The 20,182-nt window shown below is 31.5% G+C and overlaps 1 protein-coding gene and 2 long non-coding RNA genes across 3 annotated transcripts; 2 read left to right on the top strand and 1 right to left on the bottom strand.

Annotated features, from left to right (window-relative positions):
* Positions 1–26: 26 nt before the first annotated feature.
* On the top strand, positions 27–2,009 carry LOC118438530. The gene is made up of 2 exons (XR_004836883.1): positions 27–383; positions 516–2,009. It is a non-coding gene; the product is annotated as an uncharacterized LOC118438530 (long non-coding RNA).
* Positions 2,010–6,994: 4,985 nt separating this feature from the next.
* On the top strand, positions 6,995–10,491 carry LOC118438510 (protein PRRC2C-like). Its single transcript, XM_035858953.1, has 2 exons — positions 6,995–7,197; positions 9,750–10,491. Exons 1-2 carry the CDS (start codon positions 7,081–7,083, stop codon positions 10,380–10,382), a joined length of 750 nt encoding a protein of 249 aa, XP_035714846.1. The 5' UTR covers positions 6,995–7,080; the 3' UTR covers positions 10,383–10,491.
* A 5,902-nt stretch (positions 10,492–16,393) lies between these two features.
* On the bottom strand, positions 16,394–18,939 carry LOC118438504. Its single transcript, XR_004836863.1, has 2 exons — positions 18,671–18,939; positions 16,394–16,591 (listed from the first exon to the last, which is right to left on the bottom strand). It is a non-coding gene; the product is annotated as an uncharacterized LOC118438504 (long non-coding RNA).
* Between the last annotated feature and the right edge of the window lie 1,243 nt (positions 18,940–20,182).

The following is a 20,182-nucleotide window of genomic DNA, read 5'->3' as shown; positions in this document are numbered from 1 at the left end:
TACGAGTTTTTTTTATATCTGAATAATTGAAAAAAAATTGTGATCGTAAAAATTTTCGGGATGAAGAAATTGTGTATGTAACGAAATTTGAATTTGGGTTGTGTCGAGGAAATTATGTATTGTAATAAAAATTAAATTAATTAATTGATAAGGTAAGAAGAAGGCTTATCTTCGCATATCTCGTGATGCCAAATTATTATGATAGAGGACATTTCCTATCGGTATTTATCAGATTTTAATTAATAATTTCTCTCTCTTCACACCTTTTTTTGTAAAGCTTATAATTTTTACGTCATCCTAATTAACAAAAGAACAGTTTGCCATGTTGTGTAGTTTTTGCGATAAAGAGATAATTCACGCGGAGTACTTGGTAACTTTATAAAGTTTGTAAAATAATTTAGCAAATTTTTACAAAATACAAAGATCTGAGTAAACTTGCAAAAATTTGTGAACTAATTTTCCTTCTAAATATTTGTAAAATTTTGTAAGTTTACACATTTTACAAAATTACCAAGGACTTCGTGAATTGCTTCAAAGAAAAGCCATTTGATTTAAATTCCTCTAATTAATTAAGTTTTTTTTCTCATATTAAAAAAACAGAATGGATAATATCGAACGTAAATTAAGACGAGCTTGTAATAAGAGGAAGAAGAAATATCTTTTTAATTGTGAATGAATGATATGATGATATCTATTTTTAATAATAGAATTATTTATATCGTGATTAAAATCTTAATTAAAATTAATTTTTTTGTGGAAAGGAATTTACGCGGATATTTGTAAAATACAAAATTGGTAAACAAAATTCGAACCAATTTTTTGGGAATAGTTTGCAAAAAATCTTTATACTAATAGTAAAAAAATTAGTAAACTTTGAATCGTACCAATTTTTTGCATAAAAGTTTGCAAAAATTTAGAATCTTTTTAACACAGTAAAAAATGGTAATTTTTCAAGACAAAAAATTCGTACCAATTTTTTTTTTGCACAAAAATCTGCAAAATTCAACATTACAAATCCCTAAAATTTACATAGTTTGCAAAAATCCGAGTGAGCTAGTTTAAGCTAAAAACAGATCTGAGGGTCCCTTTCTCGTCTGAATTTCCGTTGTTTTTTTTACAAAAAAAGTCGACTGATCATAAATAAAAGTAATTTCCACTGATAAAAAATGTGCCCAACTTTTTCGAAAAATATTCAAATTATTAATAATTTGAACAAGTTTGAATGATGACAATGTTGTGGCTTAATTGGATATCATTCTGATAATAATGGCGGAAAAAAACTTGAGTTTTTTGAAAACACAAATAAATTTCTACAAATAAAACATAAAGCTTTTCCGCTTAATGAAAGTGTACGTAAATAATTAGTAAATTTTTTGTAAATTAATTTAAAAAATACGCAATTAGTTAATTAATTACAAAGAAAAAATAAGTCATAATTATTCTTGTTGTATAGAAGACGAGACGACAACTAAATAATTAATTAAAATTAGGTTTAATTATAATTAAGTAATTAATCATAATTAAAAAAATATTTACATACATAAATACACGGCCGCACGCATATTTACAAATTAAATGAAATGAAAAATGAACATATGAATGCCTCGCCTGTTTTAAAAATATTGAAAAAAGTCAAATCTAAAAAATTTGCGGGTAGGAATTTTGTAGCGATTTGTAATTAAGAAAAATGAAATGTCGTCACCATTATTTTTTGATGATGATAAATAAATAAATTCCTCGTAAAGAAAGAATCAATTGGAAAATGGCGAGGATTGTTTGTAATTAATTAATTAAATTGAGATATGAAAAAAATGGACCCTATTTTACGAGGGGATGGAATTGAAAGGAGGAGAAGCAGATGAAGAAGTGTAATTAATTAAAATGTAAATTAAGTTAAGAATCTGATGATGATTAATGACGGGAAATATTTATACTACGTACGTACAAGATGAAAATGGAAGAGGAGAGAATTTTTGAGAAGTAATAAAAATCGTGATAAAAAAATGAAATGGTGTAATTGAAAATTTATTATTTTTTCATGAAATTCACACTGATTTTATGTGTATTTACTTTTTTACTTGTCTATACATATGCATGCATGTACATACGGGTGCAAGTTTTTGGTAAAATTTTGGCAAAAATACAATCTAAAAATGGATAGATTTTATTTCCATAATTTTTAAGTAATTCGCACTTCATTTGTTAAATTAGTAAATTTTGGAAAATTAGAATTGCGGAAATTTTACTGGGTTAGGGAACTTATTTTTGCTGAACATATGGGCAAGATTATTACTATTGCATATTTTCGAAATAGCCGAAATTTACTATAGATTTTTAGCTTGATTTTCCTTCATAGCTTTCACTACTTTGTAGAAATTTAGCGATTTTACTGGGTTGCAAACATCCGATTGACTCGATAAATTATGACGAAATTTGTAAACTGACCCCAAGTTTTTTTAAGATGTATGTATATTCATATTTTTTTCATTCATATTTTTTATGAAGATTGATATTTTGCATGCACAGCTCAATCTGACAGCGTTATCTCATCTATCTCACTTTTTTTAGGCGTGGTGTGCGTAAGTGACGCATGGAATGAAGATGAGCAGGTTCATCATCTTGAAAAATATGTGCATACATTGTATAAAAACATTATGAAAACAATGGTAACTGAAAAAGACTTACCTAGCTTTTAATACCATGTGGTCAAAAAATTTGAATTCGTTAAAATTCCTCTTAATGAATAATATGCACACATTTTCATACTTCACTTATCTAAACTTTGAGTTATGTATAATTCCACCAGGGTTTAAAATGTTCATTAATTTTTTTCGTTAAAACTGAAAAATCTTTTTAAATAAAAAACTACGAGTTATAGGAAAATACCATAAAATCCCATAACGGCTTCTTAATTAATCAGATATTTAGAAAAATTGCATTTTTACAATATTTTGATTTTCATGCATTTTCGTGCACTTTTCCGGATTTTTGGTGTTTAAAAACCTTTTTTGCAGGTGGTTTTCAACAAGAGATATAATGCTGTTTATAAACAATATTTAAACCTATTTAACTGGTATGTAGAAAAATGTAGTAAACCTTTTCAACTATTTTTAGTCCAACAATAATAAAACTCTTTCACTCAATTGTGTACATATTTCATACGAAAACTCAACCCTTTCTTCCCTCCAGTATGTATACATGTACACAGCAAATTAATAACCCGTCCCCAGAAGGTGTACCTGTACAAATTTAACTTCAGTAAAGTCGAGCCTTCCCATCTTTCCATTTTGCTGATCTGCTGTCACGTGGTATTAATTAGCATGGCGTCATACCCACCACGAGCAGGATGCATGGTTAAACAGGAACCCGGGTCCACACCAACCGGAACGGGGTTGCAGACCCCCTTTGTGAAAATGGAAATAAACGAGGTACGTGAAATTATGAAGAAAGTCCTTACAATTTTTCACATACAAACGAAATATGCGGTTTTGTAAGATAATTCCTAATCGTAAATATTTCGCTTACAACGGAACATTTTTTCAAGCTACACCGGGATTATTCGGCGAGTTATATCAAAAACTTCAGCCAAAAAATAGGGGTGACATGGCGCTTATCATTCCGTTGAATGGCCCATTTGAAGAAAAATATTGGCGGCAAAGTTCAATTTTTAAATAAATTTTCTCTCCTTTTCCTCTACTGATAGTGTGCATTTTTTCACCCAATAATTCTTACCCCACAAGTTTCACTCCACAATTTTCATTCCCCAATTCTCAACCTACTAACAATGGAACCTTTTTTCAAGCTACACGAGATAAGCTTAGTGTTTTATGCTAAAAAATCAAGCTAAAAATTTGAAATGACGTGGTAGAGGGTGTTCCGGAAGTAATGCAACTTTGGTCAAATGCATATATAAACTGAACCAATGAATTTGTTTAGGCGAAATTTTGGTCAGAAAGAGACAAAGGTTAAAGCTAATTACTTTTTGCTTCGAATGGTCCATACATCTCCTTCCGCCCAATTTGGGGAAGCTTTTGTCGGGCGCTCCCCATTAGTGCTTCGCCACTGTTTTTGGTTACCTTTTTTGGGATTTTTGGCCACATGGGGTGAAATAAATTCAAATTTTTGACTGAAGTTTTTCGATTACAATATTTTTTCTTGGATAAAAACTAAAATTGTTCAATAGGTCTTGTATTTGGCAAATTTTGGAACGTTGTTCACCTCTCCCATGTTAATTGCATTTGATCCGTTTTAAGGCTGAACGGGATACTTTGGCTTAGATTTATTTTCCAGTTTTGCATAAATGGTTTTCTTGAAGGTGGGAGAGTTGTACTATGTGCAAATAAAAGCATTTTGATAATCTGAGCAGTAAATCGTCTTGTACAGGACGATCAATTTTGATTAATTTTGATTACTTCAGGTCAAGGATTTTTTCTGCCCTCCTGCTTGCTACTTTTATTTTACTCTTTACTATATTTATAAGCTTATAGAGCCTTCTAGGATTTGATGTCTAACTTCTAAGCTTTCAAATAATGTATGGTGTTCGGTGACAACTTCAAGTACTTGAGCGAATTTCGCTCCGGCATAACAAATTTCTGTTTACACGAAGTTCATTACTTTCGGGGCTGCCACACGAATGGGCCGACCAGATATTTTTTTGCGATTAGTGGTTTTTTGCACCTCATATTAGTAGAACACAACAAATTGCCACTTTTGGAATTTGTTCTTTTTTAAAGTGAACACAGCTCAATTTCTTGGAGCGCGTAACCACTTTTTCGAAGTAGTGGCAGACGATGGTTGCGAGTTGCTCGGTGGTATTTGACCTCATTTTGGAACGGATCGAGATATCGACTTCTGGTTTTCGGATTCTACTAGATAGACGTGTGGACTACAATATCCACCCAATTTAGAAGTTGGGGCAAATTGATACCCTTGGATATATGAATTTTACCAAAGTTACATTACTTCCGGAACACCCTCTACTTATCTTTCCGTTGAATGGGCACTTGGAGGTCAAATATTTGAGGGCAAAGTTCACAGTAGCGGCCTGCTTTTTTCTCAAGCGGGCGAGCGGTGGAGTGAGAATTTTCTCCTTCGAGGTCACTCCGCTCCCTTCACTCTCGAGATACTTTCGTTCGTAAATAGTATGCAATCAATATGCAATTCCAAAAATATACAACAAAGTTTGACAATAAAAATAAGTCAACTTTAAGGATTATGATTTCTAATTAATTAATATGTTAATTAATTTTTCGCACTTATAATTTATTGAACCCATCGTCACTTTTTTATTACGGATCGGTGGATAGTAGGATTTTGAAAAGCAAATATAAAATTATATGAATGTTTGCACCAATTTACGAGATTGTGAAATTTTGTCAAAAATAATACGCATTTAATGATTTAATGAAGTGCAAGCGTGCGAGAGTGAAGGGAGCGGAGTGACCTCGAAGGAGAAAATTCTCACTCCACCGCTCGCCCGCTTGAGAAAAAAGCAGGCCGCTACTGTGAACTTTGCCCTCAAATATTTGACCTCCAAGTGCCCATTCAACGGAAAGATAAGTACCACGTCATTTCTAATGTTAGCTTGATTTTTTAGCATAAGTCACTAAGCTTATCTCGTGTAGCTTGAAAAAAGGTTCCATTGTAAGCCATGTGATTCCTAATTTTTTAGCTTGATTTTTTTATATAACACGTTACACAATCCCGGTGTAGCTTGGAAAAAGTTCCATTGTTAGTTCGATTAAAATAATGACTAGAAGGCATGTACTTAAAATTAAACGACGACATAGTAAAGTGCAGCACATAACATAAAATATTAATTCGATTGGATTGGTCTATATTCTTTTTAGAATACTGTTTCAACATTTGCAGCCCCCATTCTCGACTTACAAGTTGTCTCCGCGTATTACATTGCTTCCTTAGGCTTTCTCACAAGTATCGAAGCCAAACACTTAAACCTACACATAAACAGCTCCGAACATAAAGCACACCTGACCTGTATTCAACAATGGATGACGGTTCATTTTCCGCGATGAAATTTATTTTAAAAGACCAGATTCATAAACCAAGATGGACTAGAATTCCGCACGTGGATTCACCAAATTTAGTTTCGGCGATATTTTGGAACAAAAGAAGTCACTGGGCGGGCACGTTGCATCTCACCTTTGCAAATAATGATGACACACAAAGAGCTAATCGACTCCTGGAGAACATAATCCTTGATTTGTAATTCATTTTTCATGCAATTTTATTGTCGAGAGTATGTATAATTTTGAGAAGCATTTTTGAAAAGTGGGAAATAATTTAAATATTTTGTAGCGATTTGTAAATAAGGGAAAAGTATTGTTCCATTATTAATTTGATGACGATAAATAAATTCCTTGAAAATAATCAATTGAAAAATGGAGAGGATTGTTTGTAATTAATTAGAATGAGATTGTAAAATGGACCCAATTTTATGAAGGGATGGAAGTGAAAGGAGCAGAAGAAGAAGATGTGTAATTATTAATAATTAAAATGTAAATTAAATTAAGAATCTGATAATGATTAATCACAGGAAAAATTTATACTACGAGATTAAAATCGAGGACAGAATTTTTGAAAAGTAATTTGTAATAAAAATCGTGACAAAAAATTGAAATGGTTTGTAGAGATTTTTATGAAATTTACGCGGATTTTCCATTTCCATTTACTATTTCCGTAGCATATTTTGACGGTATAATTTTCATACGAAGCGGTAGCAACTTTAATACCGAGAAATCAATGCGTGAGTATACCTGATTTCTAACAGCATATATATGTAGGGCAAGTGTTCAGCAAAGGTCCCACTTATTAAAAAATAGCTAAAACTTTTATCCTTAGAAAAATGCAACCCTTTTGAACTATTTTTAGTCCAGTAACAACAACCCTTTCACTAATTTTTTGTTCATATTTTATACAAAAACTCAACCCTTTCCTCCCCCAAATAAGTATGCGTGTTCACTCCCCAAAAAGAGGTGCATTTGCATATTTACCTTCACTAAAGTCGAGCGTTACCTCAGTGTCACACCTTTCCTCTGCTGTCACGTGGTACTAATTAATATGGCGTTATACCCACCACCATCACCACCAGAATGCATGGTTAACGATGAATCCGGGACCACACCCACCGTAACGGGGTTACAGACTTCCTTTGCGAAATTGGAAATAAATCAGGAGGTAAGTGAATTAGGGGGAAAGTACATAAGTCCATATTATTAACTTAAGATGCAGATTTGTAAAGTACCAAATTTAAAATATTTACAATGCTGAAAAAAACAATGTTGAGTTTCATAAAATCGAAGAAACCTACTTACCAATCGAATCTTAAATAATCGAAGAAATACTATAATTGATAATATTTTATACATATTTGGGACGGTAATTAATGGGTGATGGATAGGGTTTTACATTGTCAGTGTCAACGGAATAAATGTCATGTCATAAATGTCATGACATGTCAATTTGTCAATTTTTTGTCATAAATGTCACAGCTTCAAAATGTATGACATTTATGACAAATACGACGGACATTTATGACATTTGTCATAATTGTCAATCTCAATATGCCCCGTGACCTGGTAATCTTGGTAGCTGCTATTAAAACTCTGCTTTCTCTCATTTGAATTCAACGAGTCAACAAACGTTCTTGTTTTATCGCCAACCATTTGTATTTATATATATCTAACAATAAGTATAACGTCAAGTTTAATTACGGCCGTTCACAGTTTCATTCAAGAACTATAAAGTTAGGAATTTCCTCTGTTCCACCTGCTTTAATTTTATCTATAGTTCTCTTAGTTTGATTGCCAGGTAAGATTCCGTCCCCGGTCTACAACTGTGAATATTTAAACGTTGTAAGTATTGCAGTACAGTTAACTTTACCACGTTGGTCGTAACTGGAAACTTTTAGAAAATATGCACCGAGCTGGCTGCAACTTCCTGTATATCCTGCTGGATAAATTATGTATTGGGATTCGAGTGAATGAGTCTAAACTCTGTAGACTACCAGTGGTCCAAGCTTCATATTGGTCTCATGTTTAACGAAAAATATTTTATGTTACCGGAAAAGACAGACTTCGGGTCAATATAATTGGAAGCAACATGTCTGGAATCGGCTAACGCTTCCAAATGAATTCTCCAAATAAAGCTAATGATCAGAAACAAACGGAATAAGTTGTAATTTTAAGAGCAAAAGTCGTAAATATAATATTTCCAATGTCGTCCGCAATAAAAAAATTAGATGAGAGGAAACATGTGTAACTGAGAAGCAAAATATACCGCCTACGATGATCTTTTATGTGTGGAAAATGAGATAAAAAAATGAAAATGTCATAATTGTCAATGACAAGTTGCCAGAAAAGTTGACAATTTCGAATTTGACAAATTTTCATAAATGTCATAATTGTCAATAAAAATAAATGTCTGACATTTATGACATTTATGACATGTCAAAATGTCATGACAAGTTGACAATGTAAAACCCTAGTGATGGATAACCTTTTTGCATAATATACCCTGGCATACAAAATTCTACGACGATATTGATACACTTAGAAATCTGATAATCAAACAGGTATTGATTTCTCGGTAATAAAGTTGCTACCGCTTGGAATTGAAATAATACATACGAGACTGTAGTATTTGACAGACCTGACCAAATTAGTAATTGACAATTACAATTACAATTACAAATTACAAATTACAAATTAGTAATTGTAATTTGTAATTTCAATTACTTCATTCGAGAAATGTAATTGTATTTGTAATTTGTAATTGAACTAAATGTAATTGGTAATTTGTAATTGCACATTTTCACATGGTGTAATTGTAATTCAATTACTTCTTCAATTACAATTACTAAATCACCATCTATTGTGATTAAAACCAACCAAAAATCCCTGTTTTTGTTAAATCGACTGTCTTTCACATGCGAAAATTTCACTGCATGGCTTTCATTTTCTGAATTAAAATAAACATTATTTCGCAGTCGCGATTTTTTTTATTACATTAGAATTAATGGTAGGGTGTATATCACATTGAACCTCATGCATGAAAATAAGTAAATGCTACAAATTATGCAATTGAAGTTTAAGATAATTACTAATTGAGATTGAGATTTTTAAAATGATAATTCATCATTTAATATTCAAATAATTTCAATACTTGTTCACTTTGGACAATATACATACTGATAAATGCTTTTACTTGCCAAATTTGCCCCGTAAATTATTTTTTCTAGGTGGAAATTTTGATGCAAAGGCATTTACATTGTTAAAAGTGAACAAGTATTGAAATTATTTGAATATTAAATAATAAATTTTCATTTAAAAATCTCAAATGTAATTGTAATTTGTGATGTAATTCAATTATGCAATTAGTAATTAGTAATTGTAATTGAAGCGAAATTTTTTTAGAGAAGTAATTGTAATTTGTAATTAGTAATTGAGTTGTCTTGAGTAATTGTAATTTGTAATTGTAATTGAGGCAATGTTGTGATTGTAATTGTAATTTGTAATTTGACTTTTAAGTAATTTGGCCAGGTCTGGTATTTGATACGGATATAGTAACACAGTTGCTAGATCGGATTACTTATCTATACCACTTTGGTATATGAATACCGCTTGGTACTATTGTAATACCAGATTTCTAAGGGTGTATACATACACAGTGTGAACATAGCAGTAAAATATGATCAATTAAAATTAAATGAACTCAATTGTATTTTTTAGAATCCTGCACCAATGTCCAATAACAATGAAGCAGAGCCCCCAACCGTCTTACCCACGCCCTCCACGATTTTACCACTGCCTCCCTCAACCACCTTATCAACGCCCTGCTCCACCTTATCAGCGCCCTCAACCACCTTATCAACGCCCTGCTCCATCATATCAGCGCTCTCCTCAATAATATCAGGCTCCCCGACCATCTCACCACTGGCTCCCTTATCAACGTCGTCCTCAACCTGCTTACCATTGCCGCCAGCCTACTTACCGAACCCTATTTCCCAAGTGATACGAGTATCTTCTGCATATTGGATTGTTTCTAGCGCTTTGGGATCTTATCTGACAAAAGCCGTCCCCAGAAATCTCTACCTGAACGTTAACGGCTTCACCCGGACAGCCCAACTTTTTTCGACCCTGGAGGATGGCACCCTTCCCGTGATGGAGTTCTTTTTACACGATGCGGTCAACAAGCTGGTGTGGACGACAATTCCGTGCCATGATTCAAACCATTTGGTGGCTGCCACATTTCCGAACAGGTGGGGAGGAAATTCGGTGGGAACGTTGCATCTGACCTTCCCGAATGCAAATGACACTCAAATAGCACGTCGACTCCTGGAAAATCTGATACGAGGATTGTAAATTAAATTAAATTAAGATTTTGACTTCATTTTGTAGCGATTTTTACTGAACAAAAATGATTAAGCAGGGTCGTGGTAATGTTTTGAAATTGCAATTTGTTTTAAATTTTGTAAGGTCATGATATAAAATAAATCGACATCTGTGAAATTTACGATACATTTGTGCTCTGATTTTGGTTCATAATCTTAAAATTCGAAAATTTGAAATTTACATGATTCACAAAGATCCGCAGGAATTGGGAAATTATGGGAAAAATGCCGATCAAAATACCGATCTTTGTAAGTTTGAGATACATACATTTGTTGCATACTTTTAATTCGAAATCTCAAAAATTTCCGGAAATCAACGGTTTTTTATTGGGCCACAAATGTTTGAGTGAATTGAAAAATCTTGTACATTGAAATCCACCCACAGTTTTTTAAGATGTGAATATTGCACCTATATTTTTACTCATACAGATATTTTGCATGTACGGCTATCTCAAATCTAAGAGTGTTATCTTTCTCTTTTTAGCTCGATACAAGGCTTATGCGCCAGTCATGGTTGTCTGTCGGTCGGTCTGTCTATCGATTACGCCCGAAAAACTTATCCAATCGACCTGAAATCTTGGACACATGTACGGCACGCACAATTAAGAATCAATTTTTATTGATATAAAATTTCAGTAGAAACTACAAATTTGTTTAATTTGGTAAGATGAACACGCCAAAAAATATATATTTTTTAACTTACAATTGCGTACGTATAATTAGATTGTATATTTCCCTACAAAATTTAGGCTAAATAAATCACTTTTTTAACTAAAGTTTCCGAAAATTACAATTTTTTATGCTCAAATAACAATGAGCCAAATATGTCCCAAGCTTCACATTTTTAGTCCAAGTCAGGATTTCTGTATTAGTCCCGGTTGTCTGTCTGTCTGTTTGTCTATTTGTATCAATTATGCTCGTAAAACTTATTCAATCGATTTGAAAATTTTGCACAATATAAAACATTCAAAATTAGGAATTGCAAAAAATAAAATTTCGGGAACTGCAAAATTGGGAATCAGGCAAGAAGATGAGCAAAATCTGTAGCAAAATTTTTAAAAAAGTTGCAGTACCCATCTCAATTATTAATAACAACCTGACTCGGGCTAAATAAGGCTGCACTGCATTGCATTTTTTAGGTACGCCTATGCAAGTTATGTATGGAATGAAGATGAGCAAGATCATCTTCATCATCTAAACAAGCTTTGCGTATGTACAAGATGATGAAAACAATGGTGAGGTGACTCCAACGAAGCGATTGCCTCATTATTGACTTGACTTTTGCCATGTGGTCAAAAATTCGAATTCTTCACGCTGCGTTTCTTGGCAAAGTAACAATAAATTTAATTCTCTGGGCAGACCGGAGATCAGCAGGTTTCCATTTCGGGGGGTTAATAAATAATAAATATGCATGCATGCGTATTGGGTGGTACTGAATATTAATATTTCTCATTGAAATTGTTCTGCTGTGCAAAATACGAAATTTTTAGCTCCGAGCATGGATTTCCAGAGGGAAATCCCACATTTATTAGGTATTTATGCTAATTATTTAGGTATTATTTAGTATTTACTACTTGCAAAAAAATCTACACAATCACCCTACAAATCTGTAATAAATTCTCACATTTGCCAATTGAGCAAATTTCTTGAACGACGTCTAAGCATAGCACTTTTTCATGGAACAAGTTCATGAAAACTAAAAACTACGGAATATTAAGACTAAATTCCCTCGGATGTTTGTAATGTAACCGACCGTGGAAAATCAGGTTGCAAACAAAGTTTATATACACAATTAAATATTGTTGGCATCAGTGTAATATAATTAAAAATTATTTAAAGTACAGTAATTTTGGGGTATAAATGTATTTTATTCATGTATTTGCAAATAAAAAATGTGGCTGGCGAAAAATTATGAATAGTAATTCACGCAGTCACTGGCAATTTTGTTAAATAATTTTACAAACGTTTACAATATAAAAAGACTCCCTTGATCTAAGGAGGATGAGTAAATTTCCACAAATTTTTCCTTTGAAATGTTTGCAAAATTGTGCAAAAGTTTATAAGTTTGCGAATTTTACAATGTTATCAAGGACTGTGTGAATATATCCTAAAATTTGTTTAATGCCAGTGAAAAGTTTAATACGTTGGTTACGATTGTAATGCAACCTGCCTACCGAGAAATTTATTTGGTAAGAAAAACTCGAAATTTTCAATATCGACATTGAGGGTATTCACGCACCTTTGGTAACTACGTAAACAGCGTAAAATCCGTAAACTTACAAACGTTTACAAACAGCTTCCCGTGAATTCACTTTCGCAATTATTTTCGTAAAAATTTATCTGATAATTGAAACAAAATGCCGATCATTTCCAGAAAACGGAAATTAATGGAAGAAATTTGTGGAGCTGCATTTATTGATATAATAAATACCACGAACAGTGAAGGCTGTTCCTATAAAAATTTCGAAATTCAACCCTCCTAAATTCTAATCCTAAATCACACTAAATCTTAGCTGAATATATAACTTCTTAGAAATCGGTATGGGTCACCCCAACGGGTCCCGGATGTGATTTTTTACCAATTCCACTTCATATTCTTCCATTAGGAGCCTTTAGCAGCCTCTATACCAAATTTCAGCTCGATTGGATGATTTTGAAAAATCGGTATGGGTCACCCCTTCGGGTACCTCCAGATGAAAAATTTTCCAATTTCACTTCATATTCTTTCATTAGGAGCCATTAGCAACCTCTATGCCAAATTTCTGTATCGAACAAATTTTTTTCTTCCGCAAATTGAGTTTACAAAATACTTTACAAAATTAAAAGACGCCTGTGAGCTGCGTAAGTTTACAAAAGTTTGTAAACTGATTTTCCTTGACAATTTTTGTAAAAGTTTGTAAACGTTTGTAAGTTTACGGATTTTACGCTGTTTACGTAGTTACGAAGGAGGGCGTGAATTGCCTCAATTATTGTTAAACAATTTCGTAAAAGCAAAATTGTTTCCTGGCTGTTTTTATTTTACACAATTACCTACTATGAAATTGACTGCGTGAATTGCCCAAATGTTTTAACTAATTTATAAGCGAATTTTCTTTTGAAACATTTGCAAATTAATTTTTTGAGAAATTTTCAGGATTATCGTCAAATATTAACGCCAGATTTGATATTTTTTATAAATTTTTGTGCTAATTCAAAATTTCAGATCGACGATACCTCTAAGGATAAGTTTTTTCAAGTTCTTTAAATTTTGCAAATTTACAGAATTTACGGGATTTCAAACCAGGAGTGAATTGCTCAATATTTTACATATTTCCACAAACTCAGGTGGATTTGTATTTATGTTTATGTTTATTTATACTCAGAAATATATTGAGGCGATTCACGCAGGCTTTGGTAATCTTACAAAATCCGTAACCTAACAAACTTTTACAAAATTTTACAAATATTTCGAAGGAAAATTAGCTCCCAAATTTTTGTAAATTAACTCAAATCAATTTTTTTTATGTTGCATACGTTTGTAAAATTACTTCACAAAACGTACGGATTTTACAAAGTTCCCAAGGACTGCATAAACTTCAGATTTTTTATCAATTGCATTTTTTTACGTAAAAATTGGGCCACGTTCACGTCACGTTGTTCTACAAAATCAGATATTTCAGAAATTAATCAAATACTCGGAATCATGAAAAAAGTATATTAAAAAAAACGTTGATCAGATTTGCGTACAAGTTGTGTGCGTTAGCATAAAAATACAAATATCATAAAGAGACCTTTGCAACAACTTTCGAACATTATTTCTGAAATTTCAAATTTTGGCGTTTCAACCATTCAATTTCGAATTATGTAAAAAGTCAGCATTTTCAATGCAGGAGTTACTAAACAGAAGAAATAATTTCATTTAGTTTCTGATAAAACTTTGACCATGTGCAAACTTAAATAGATAGATCCGCATCGACAAGGTAAGCAAGTATAAGTAACTTTATAAAATTTTACAAAACTTTTACAAAATTAGAAGGAAAATTAGTTCCCAAAAATCAGACATTTCAGAAATTAATAGAATGCTCAAAATCAGAAATTATAATACTAAAAAAATATATTTGCCACATTTGCATACAAGTTGTGTGAGATTACCGGTCAACTATCTTTCAAATAATTTTACTATGTTATCTCTCAAATTTTCAATTTTGGCGTCATCACCTTAAAATTTCTAATTATGAAAAAAATCAGCATTTTAAGCCAAGTCATAATTTCAATTAGTTTCTGATAAAATTTTGGAGAGCTACATATTACTTTAAATTATGCATCTATGGAACACTTCATTAATCGAACATGTGCAACGCCGTTTTAAAAACATCAGTGAATTTACAAACTCGTATTAATTTACTACCAGATGAGTCAACATTGTCACAGTAAGTCTAAAAGTTCTTTGTAACTTTGTAAAATTCCTAAAGTTACTAATTTTTATAAAATTTTAAAACCATTTCTGAGGAAAATTAGCTTCCAAATTTTTGTAAACTTACTCCGATCAAATGCATCTTTTTATTTTGTAACAGTTTACAAAATTATTGTATAAACCTTACGCATTTTACAAAGTTACCAACGACTGCGTGAATTGCCTGGGTAATAAGTTAATTTAAAGTTTTCCTTTGTCTTGTCATCGAGGGTGTGGTTTTGCATGGTGCATAAGCCAGCGGGATTGTGTAGGGTTAAAGGGCAAAGTGATTTCGAGATGAGAATGATAAATCATCTTTTGACTGATGATATCATTCTGTGTGTGTGGTGTTGTTTGTGTTTTTTTAATTGAATGAATTCCATCCTTCCTCATTTGCATATTGTGGTAGGTGATGATGATCATCTCGTCAATCGTGTCCGAAATTTTGTAAGCAGGGTGTTGCATAAACGGTGTGATTAATTTGAAAGGGTGTGAGGTCAAGGTGTCAAAATTCAACCAAAATCGATGTCAGGTTTTACGTAAGAGTTTTCAATATTTCACGAACTGGTAATTAATTTCATAGTAAAATTATCCAAAATTATCCAAAATCAAAATTGTTAATTTCTACAAACTTAGTAATTTTTTTGTAAATTTTGAGGCAATTTATAAGTCCGGCAAATCTCAGAAAATCTTGCCCGAAATTTTTTAAGCAGGGTGTTGCATAAAAGGTGTGATTAATTTGAGTTGGTTGGAGGTCAAAGTGTCAAAATTCGACCAAAATCGATGACAGGTTTTGCGTAAGGGGTCCATTATTTCGCGAATTAGTGATTTCATAAAGAAGCAAAATTGTCCATATTTTTAAAAATTTCGTAGTTTTTTTTTGTAAACTCTGAAGCAATTTACAAGTCCTCTTAAAACGTTGACCATAAATAAACTAATTAAAATCACAAGTAACTTAAAAAACATAAATCTAAATGACTAACATGGGTTAATTTCATGACAAATATTAAAAATGGAGTTAAACTAATACAGAAAAATAAATTCACAAAAATTATTCAATGAGGTAAACGATTCACGAAGTCCAACGTCTTTAAAACGATCATTTCACCAGAAATTGAAGGAATCTAAAATGTGTAATAGTGTTATAATTTTATGCAAGTTATTTTAATGGCGTTGAAGTTGTGAGAAATTTAGTCCGATGTTGATAAACTGCAGTAATTTTACGAGATTTTTGCGCAATCGGTGCAAGTAACACAAATTTGTGGGGTGATTTTCATTTTAACTTTTCAGAAATATTTACACATTAAAATGAGTTTATTTATGGTAAATGGCCTCTTGACAATTTCGTTACGTATTTATTGATATGTAATTTATCAAATGATTTTATTTTTATTTTTACGGATTTCAGAAAAATATGCAACCATTTTTTAGAAAAGTGTAGTGAAAATTGCAAAAAATTGGCTTGTGTTTGGTCTGTTTCGAGGATATTTTTTATTTATATATTTGTACTTACTTGTTTATATTTTTGTTTGTGTTTTGTTTATGCGTAGTTTTTTCTTAGGTGTGTGCTTGCTGTGTGTGTGTTCATCTTTAGTGGGCATACTCTGCTACGAAATTGCTGCTACAGCAGGTATGTCCCACTAAGAGTAAATTTACTAAAAATAACGATATTTATGTTAATGCGTATTTTTCATTCCTGGTCTAGCGGGAAATCAGTAAGTTTTTCAAGTTTGTTTTGTATTGATATTCTGTAAAGAAACAACAAGACATAAATATTAGTTAGTTACCAGTTCGAATCCCAGCAGCATTTCCTAAAACCCACAATCCCCGACACAGACCACTCGACCAACAAGCCATGGTTGAAATGGGATGGAGTTGAACTTGTATTTATTTATGCGTGTCTTTATTTATCCAAGCAAGTAAATAAGTCAGAAATCTATATTTTTAACTCGTATAGATTCATGAAATTAGTGCAAGATACAAAAATAGATTCATGAGGAATACGATTTGGTTTTAAATTATGTTATGCAAAAACGTAAATATTTATTTAATTATTGGTGAAACAGCATGTTCGTTTAGAGAACACATAAATTAGTTTTGCTATATTTTTGGTTTTCATTTTTAAATGGGGAAATCAAATTTATACAACATAATAAATATAAAAATAAATATCTCAAGGTATTGAAATTATAGATATTTAATGAAGTAATTCCGTGATTAGTTGTCTGATCCAGCCTAACTTTACGCGGCGAAATGCATGTAAAAATGTCTTTAATTTTAATGCCTCAACCATAACGTAAAATGGACAAATCTAAATTACCAAGATTTGTTAATTTCAAACGAAATATTAAAAACCGAGTCAAACTAATTAAACTTAAATCAACAAAAATTATTCAATAAGGTAAGCAATTAATTCTAATTCTAAGGTAAATAATTCTAATACCAAGCGGTGGCAACTTTAACACAGAGAAATCAATAGCTGCCTGACTATGGCAGATTTCTAACAGTAGAATCATTAACTTTTGGCTATTTTTAGCTTAATCGGTATGTTAATTGTTACAGTAAGTTTTAATTTAGTAAATTGTGTGATCAAGAAATTGATGAAATTCGCAAACTGTGCTACTTTTATGAAATGGTAGTTCGTAGTTTATATAATAGGGAAGCAATCTTACAAGGGACACTCACGACCTGTCGTTTGAGTCCAGAGTACCCACTATGTTTTTTAGAATCTACTAGGACCCCAGATGAAGGATCCATTCATATTTCCGTGTAAAATTCATATTTGGCGCCATGGCGTGGCGCCAAACTTAAAAATTTGCATTTTCGCCCAACTTCAAACCCCCATAACTTTTGCATTTTATGTCGGGTTTTCAAAATTTTATGCTTAAAATGATCACAAAAGTCGAAATTTTTGACAAAAAAATAAAAATAAAAAATTTCTAATTTTTGCAATATTTTTAGGATTTTTTCGACGAACCCCCATTTCGAAGAAAATTACGAAATTTTGCGAAAAGTTAAAAGCGATAATTTTAGAAAAAATTTCATGGAATAAGAAAAGTTGAACTCTTTGTCATGATTTTTGCCAAAAATTTTGAAAATCCGTCCAGGATTTCAAAAGTTATAGCGGTTTCAAAAATAAAAACATTCAATTTTGGCGAATTTGGCGCCACGCCACGTCGCCAAATATGAGTTTTACAAGGAAATATGAATGAATCCTTCATCTGGGGTCCTAGTAGATTCTAAAAAACATAGTGGGTACCCTGGACTCAAACGACAGGTCGTGAGTGTCCCTTGTTAGTAAAAATTGCAGCCTGATTTTCACTCCTAAATTAGGAGTCCTAATTTTACAAATTATTACAGATTATTATTACAGATTATTATACAGATTATTATTACAGATTATTTATTAATAAGGCAGAAAATCGAATTTAAATGTTCTAACATTATTCAAATTTTTTGAAAGTTATTTTAATGGTGTCGAAGTTGTGAGAAATTTAGTCCGATGTTTATATACTGCAATAATTTTACAAGATTTTTGGTGCAACTTACGCACATTTGTGGGATGATTTTTTTTCATTCCTACTTTTGGGATATATCTGCACATTTCATGCAGATTTTTTCTTCTGGTAAATATCCCCGTAACAATTTTGCTACGTGTTTATTGATATAATTTATCAGTCAGTAAAGTAAATATTTTTTGTAGGATTTTTACAGATTTTTTGAAAAAGATGTAACGATTTTTCGAAAAGTGTGCAATGAAAATTGCAAAAAATTGGCTTGTGGTTTGTCTGTTTCGGGGATATTTTTATTTAGATATTTGTACTTACATGTTTATATTTTGTTTTTGTGTTTTGTTTCTGCGTATAGTTTTTTCTTAGGTGTGCTTGCTGTGTGTGTGTGTGTTCATCTTTAGTGGCATACTCTGCTATGAAATTGCTGCTACAGCAGATATGATGTCACACGAAAAGTAAATTTATTTCAATTTTAAAATTGCGTAATTTATGTTAATGCGTATTTTTCATTCTTGATCAGTTGGTTTTTAATAGCTTTTATATCTGTAAAGAAACAACGACACACAAATATTAGTTAACCACCAGTTCGAATCCCAGCATTATTTCCAAAAATCCACAATCCCCGACACAGACCACTCGACCAACAAGCCATGGTTGAAATGGGATGGAGTCGAACTTGTATTTATTTATGGGTGTGTCTCCATTTGTACAAGTGAATACAAAAATAGATGAGAAATACGATTTGGTTTTAAATTATGTTATGCAAAAATTAAAATATTCATATGTACTCAATTATTAGTGAAAATTGAATGTTCTTCAGAAATGATTTTTGTTATATTTTTGGTTTTAATTTTTGGCCAAATTTGTACAGAATAGTAAATATAAAATTAAACATCTCAAGGTATTTAAATGATAGTCATTTAATTAAATAACTTCTAGTTGTCTCATTCAAAATTACTTTACGCGGCGAAAGCCGTTCCATTTTCTTTGAATGACATAGCTTCCAAATAATCAAAAAATAAATCAACTGTGAATTAAATTTTTCAAGATTTCCGTAACTTTCACGTCATTTTGATCATTTTGGTAATTTTTCATAGTGATTTTTAAGTATTGAAAAGATAAATCTCATAGCCAAAACGTTTTTACAGAAAATTCTGAAAACGGGTTTTCGAGATTTTTGAAAAATTTTCGCAATTTTTTGGCAAAACGTTATTGTTCATGAGAAAAAATAGAGACAAAAATCATTAAATTTTTCGAAATTAAATTTTGTAGTTCCATGTAAATATAAATAAACCCTGCCAGGTAAAGGCTCAGATTTTATTGTTCCTATTTTTAACAAACACTAATTATGAGTACATATATGTAGAAATTTATTTGAATAATTTGAGCGTTTATTTGAATCTGTAAATTGTTGATTTTATAGAGGTGAATTTATCAAAATTTTTACATGTTTCACATTTTTTCCCAAATATGTATAAACCTAACTGATAAATACGAATTGAAAATTATTTTGATCTCTTGATATACATTTTTGTTTGCATGTGTGAAATAATGCATGTGTGGATAGCAAAAAGGGCGTTGTTTGATAAGATTAGTGATCAATAAGGCAACTAAAAAATTAATAAAAGTGGACGACTGTTAACAAGTATTTTTAATTTGAAATTTGTGCAAATCATGATTTAATTATTGTCATTTTCTTTCGCTCTCGAAATATATTTGTGTATTTAATTTTGTTTGGATGCAGAAGAGAGATTTATATTTTGATTCTGTTCATTTGGAAATATATTTGGAAATGTGCAAGTTTGGGCTTGCTTTTTGACAAATTTT

The sequence above is a fragment of the Folsomia candida genome, unplaced genomic scaffold (assembly GCF_002217175.1).
Source record: "Folsomia candida strain VU population unplaced genomic scaffold, ASM221717v1 Fcan01_Sc022, whole genome shotgun sequence".
Lineage (NCBI taxonomy): Eukaryota > Metazoa > Arthropoda > Collembola > Entomobryomorpha > Isotomidae > Folsomia > Folsomia candida.
The sequence above is the reverse complement of the archived record's forward strand: the minus strand, read 5'-3'. Positions and strand labels throughout refer to the sequence as shown.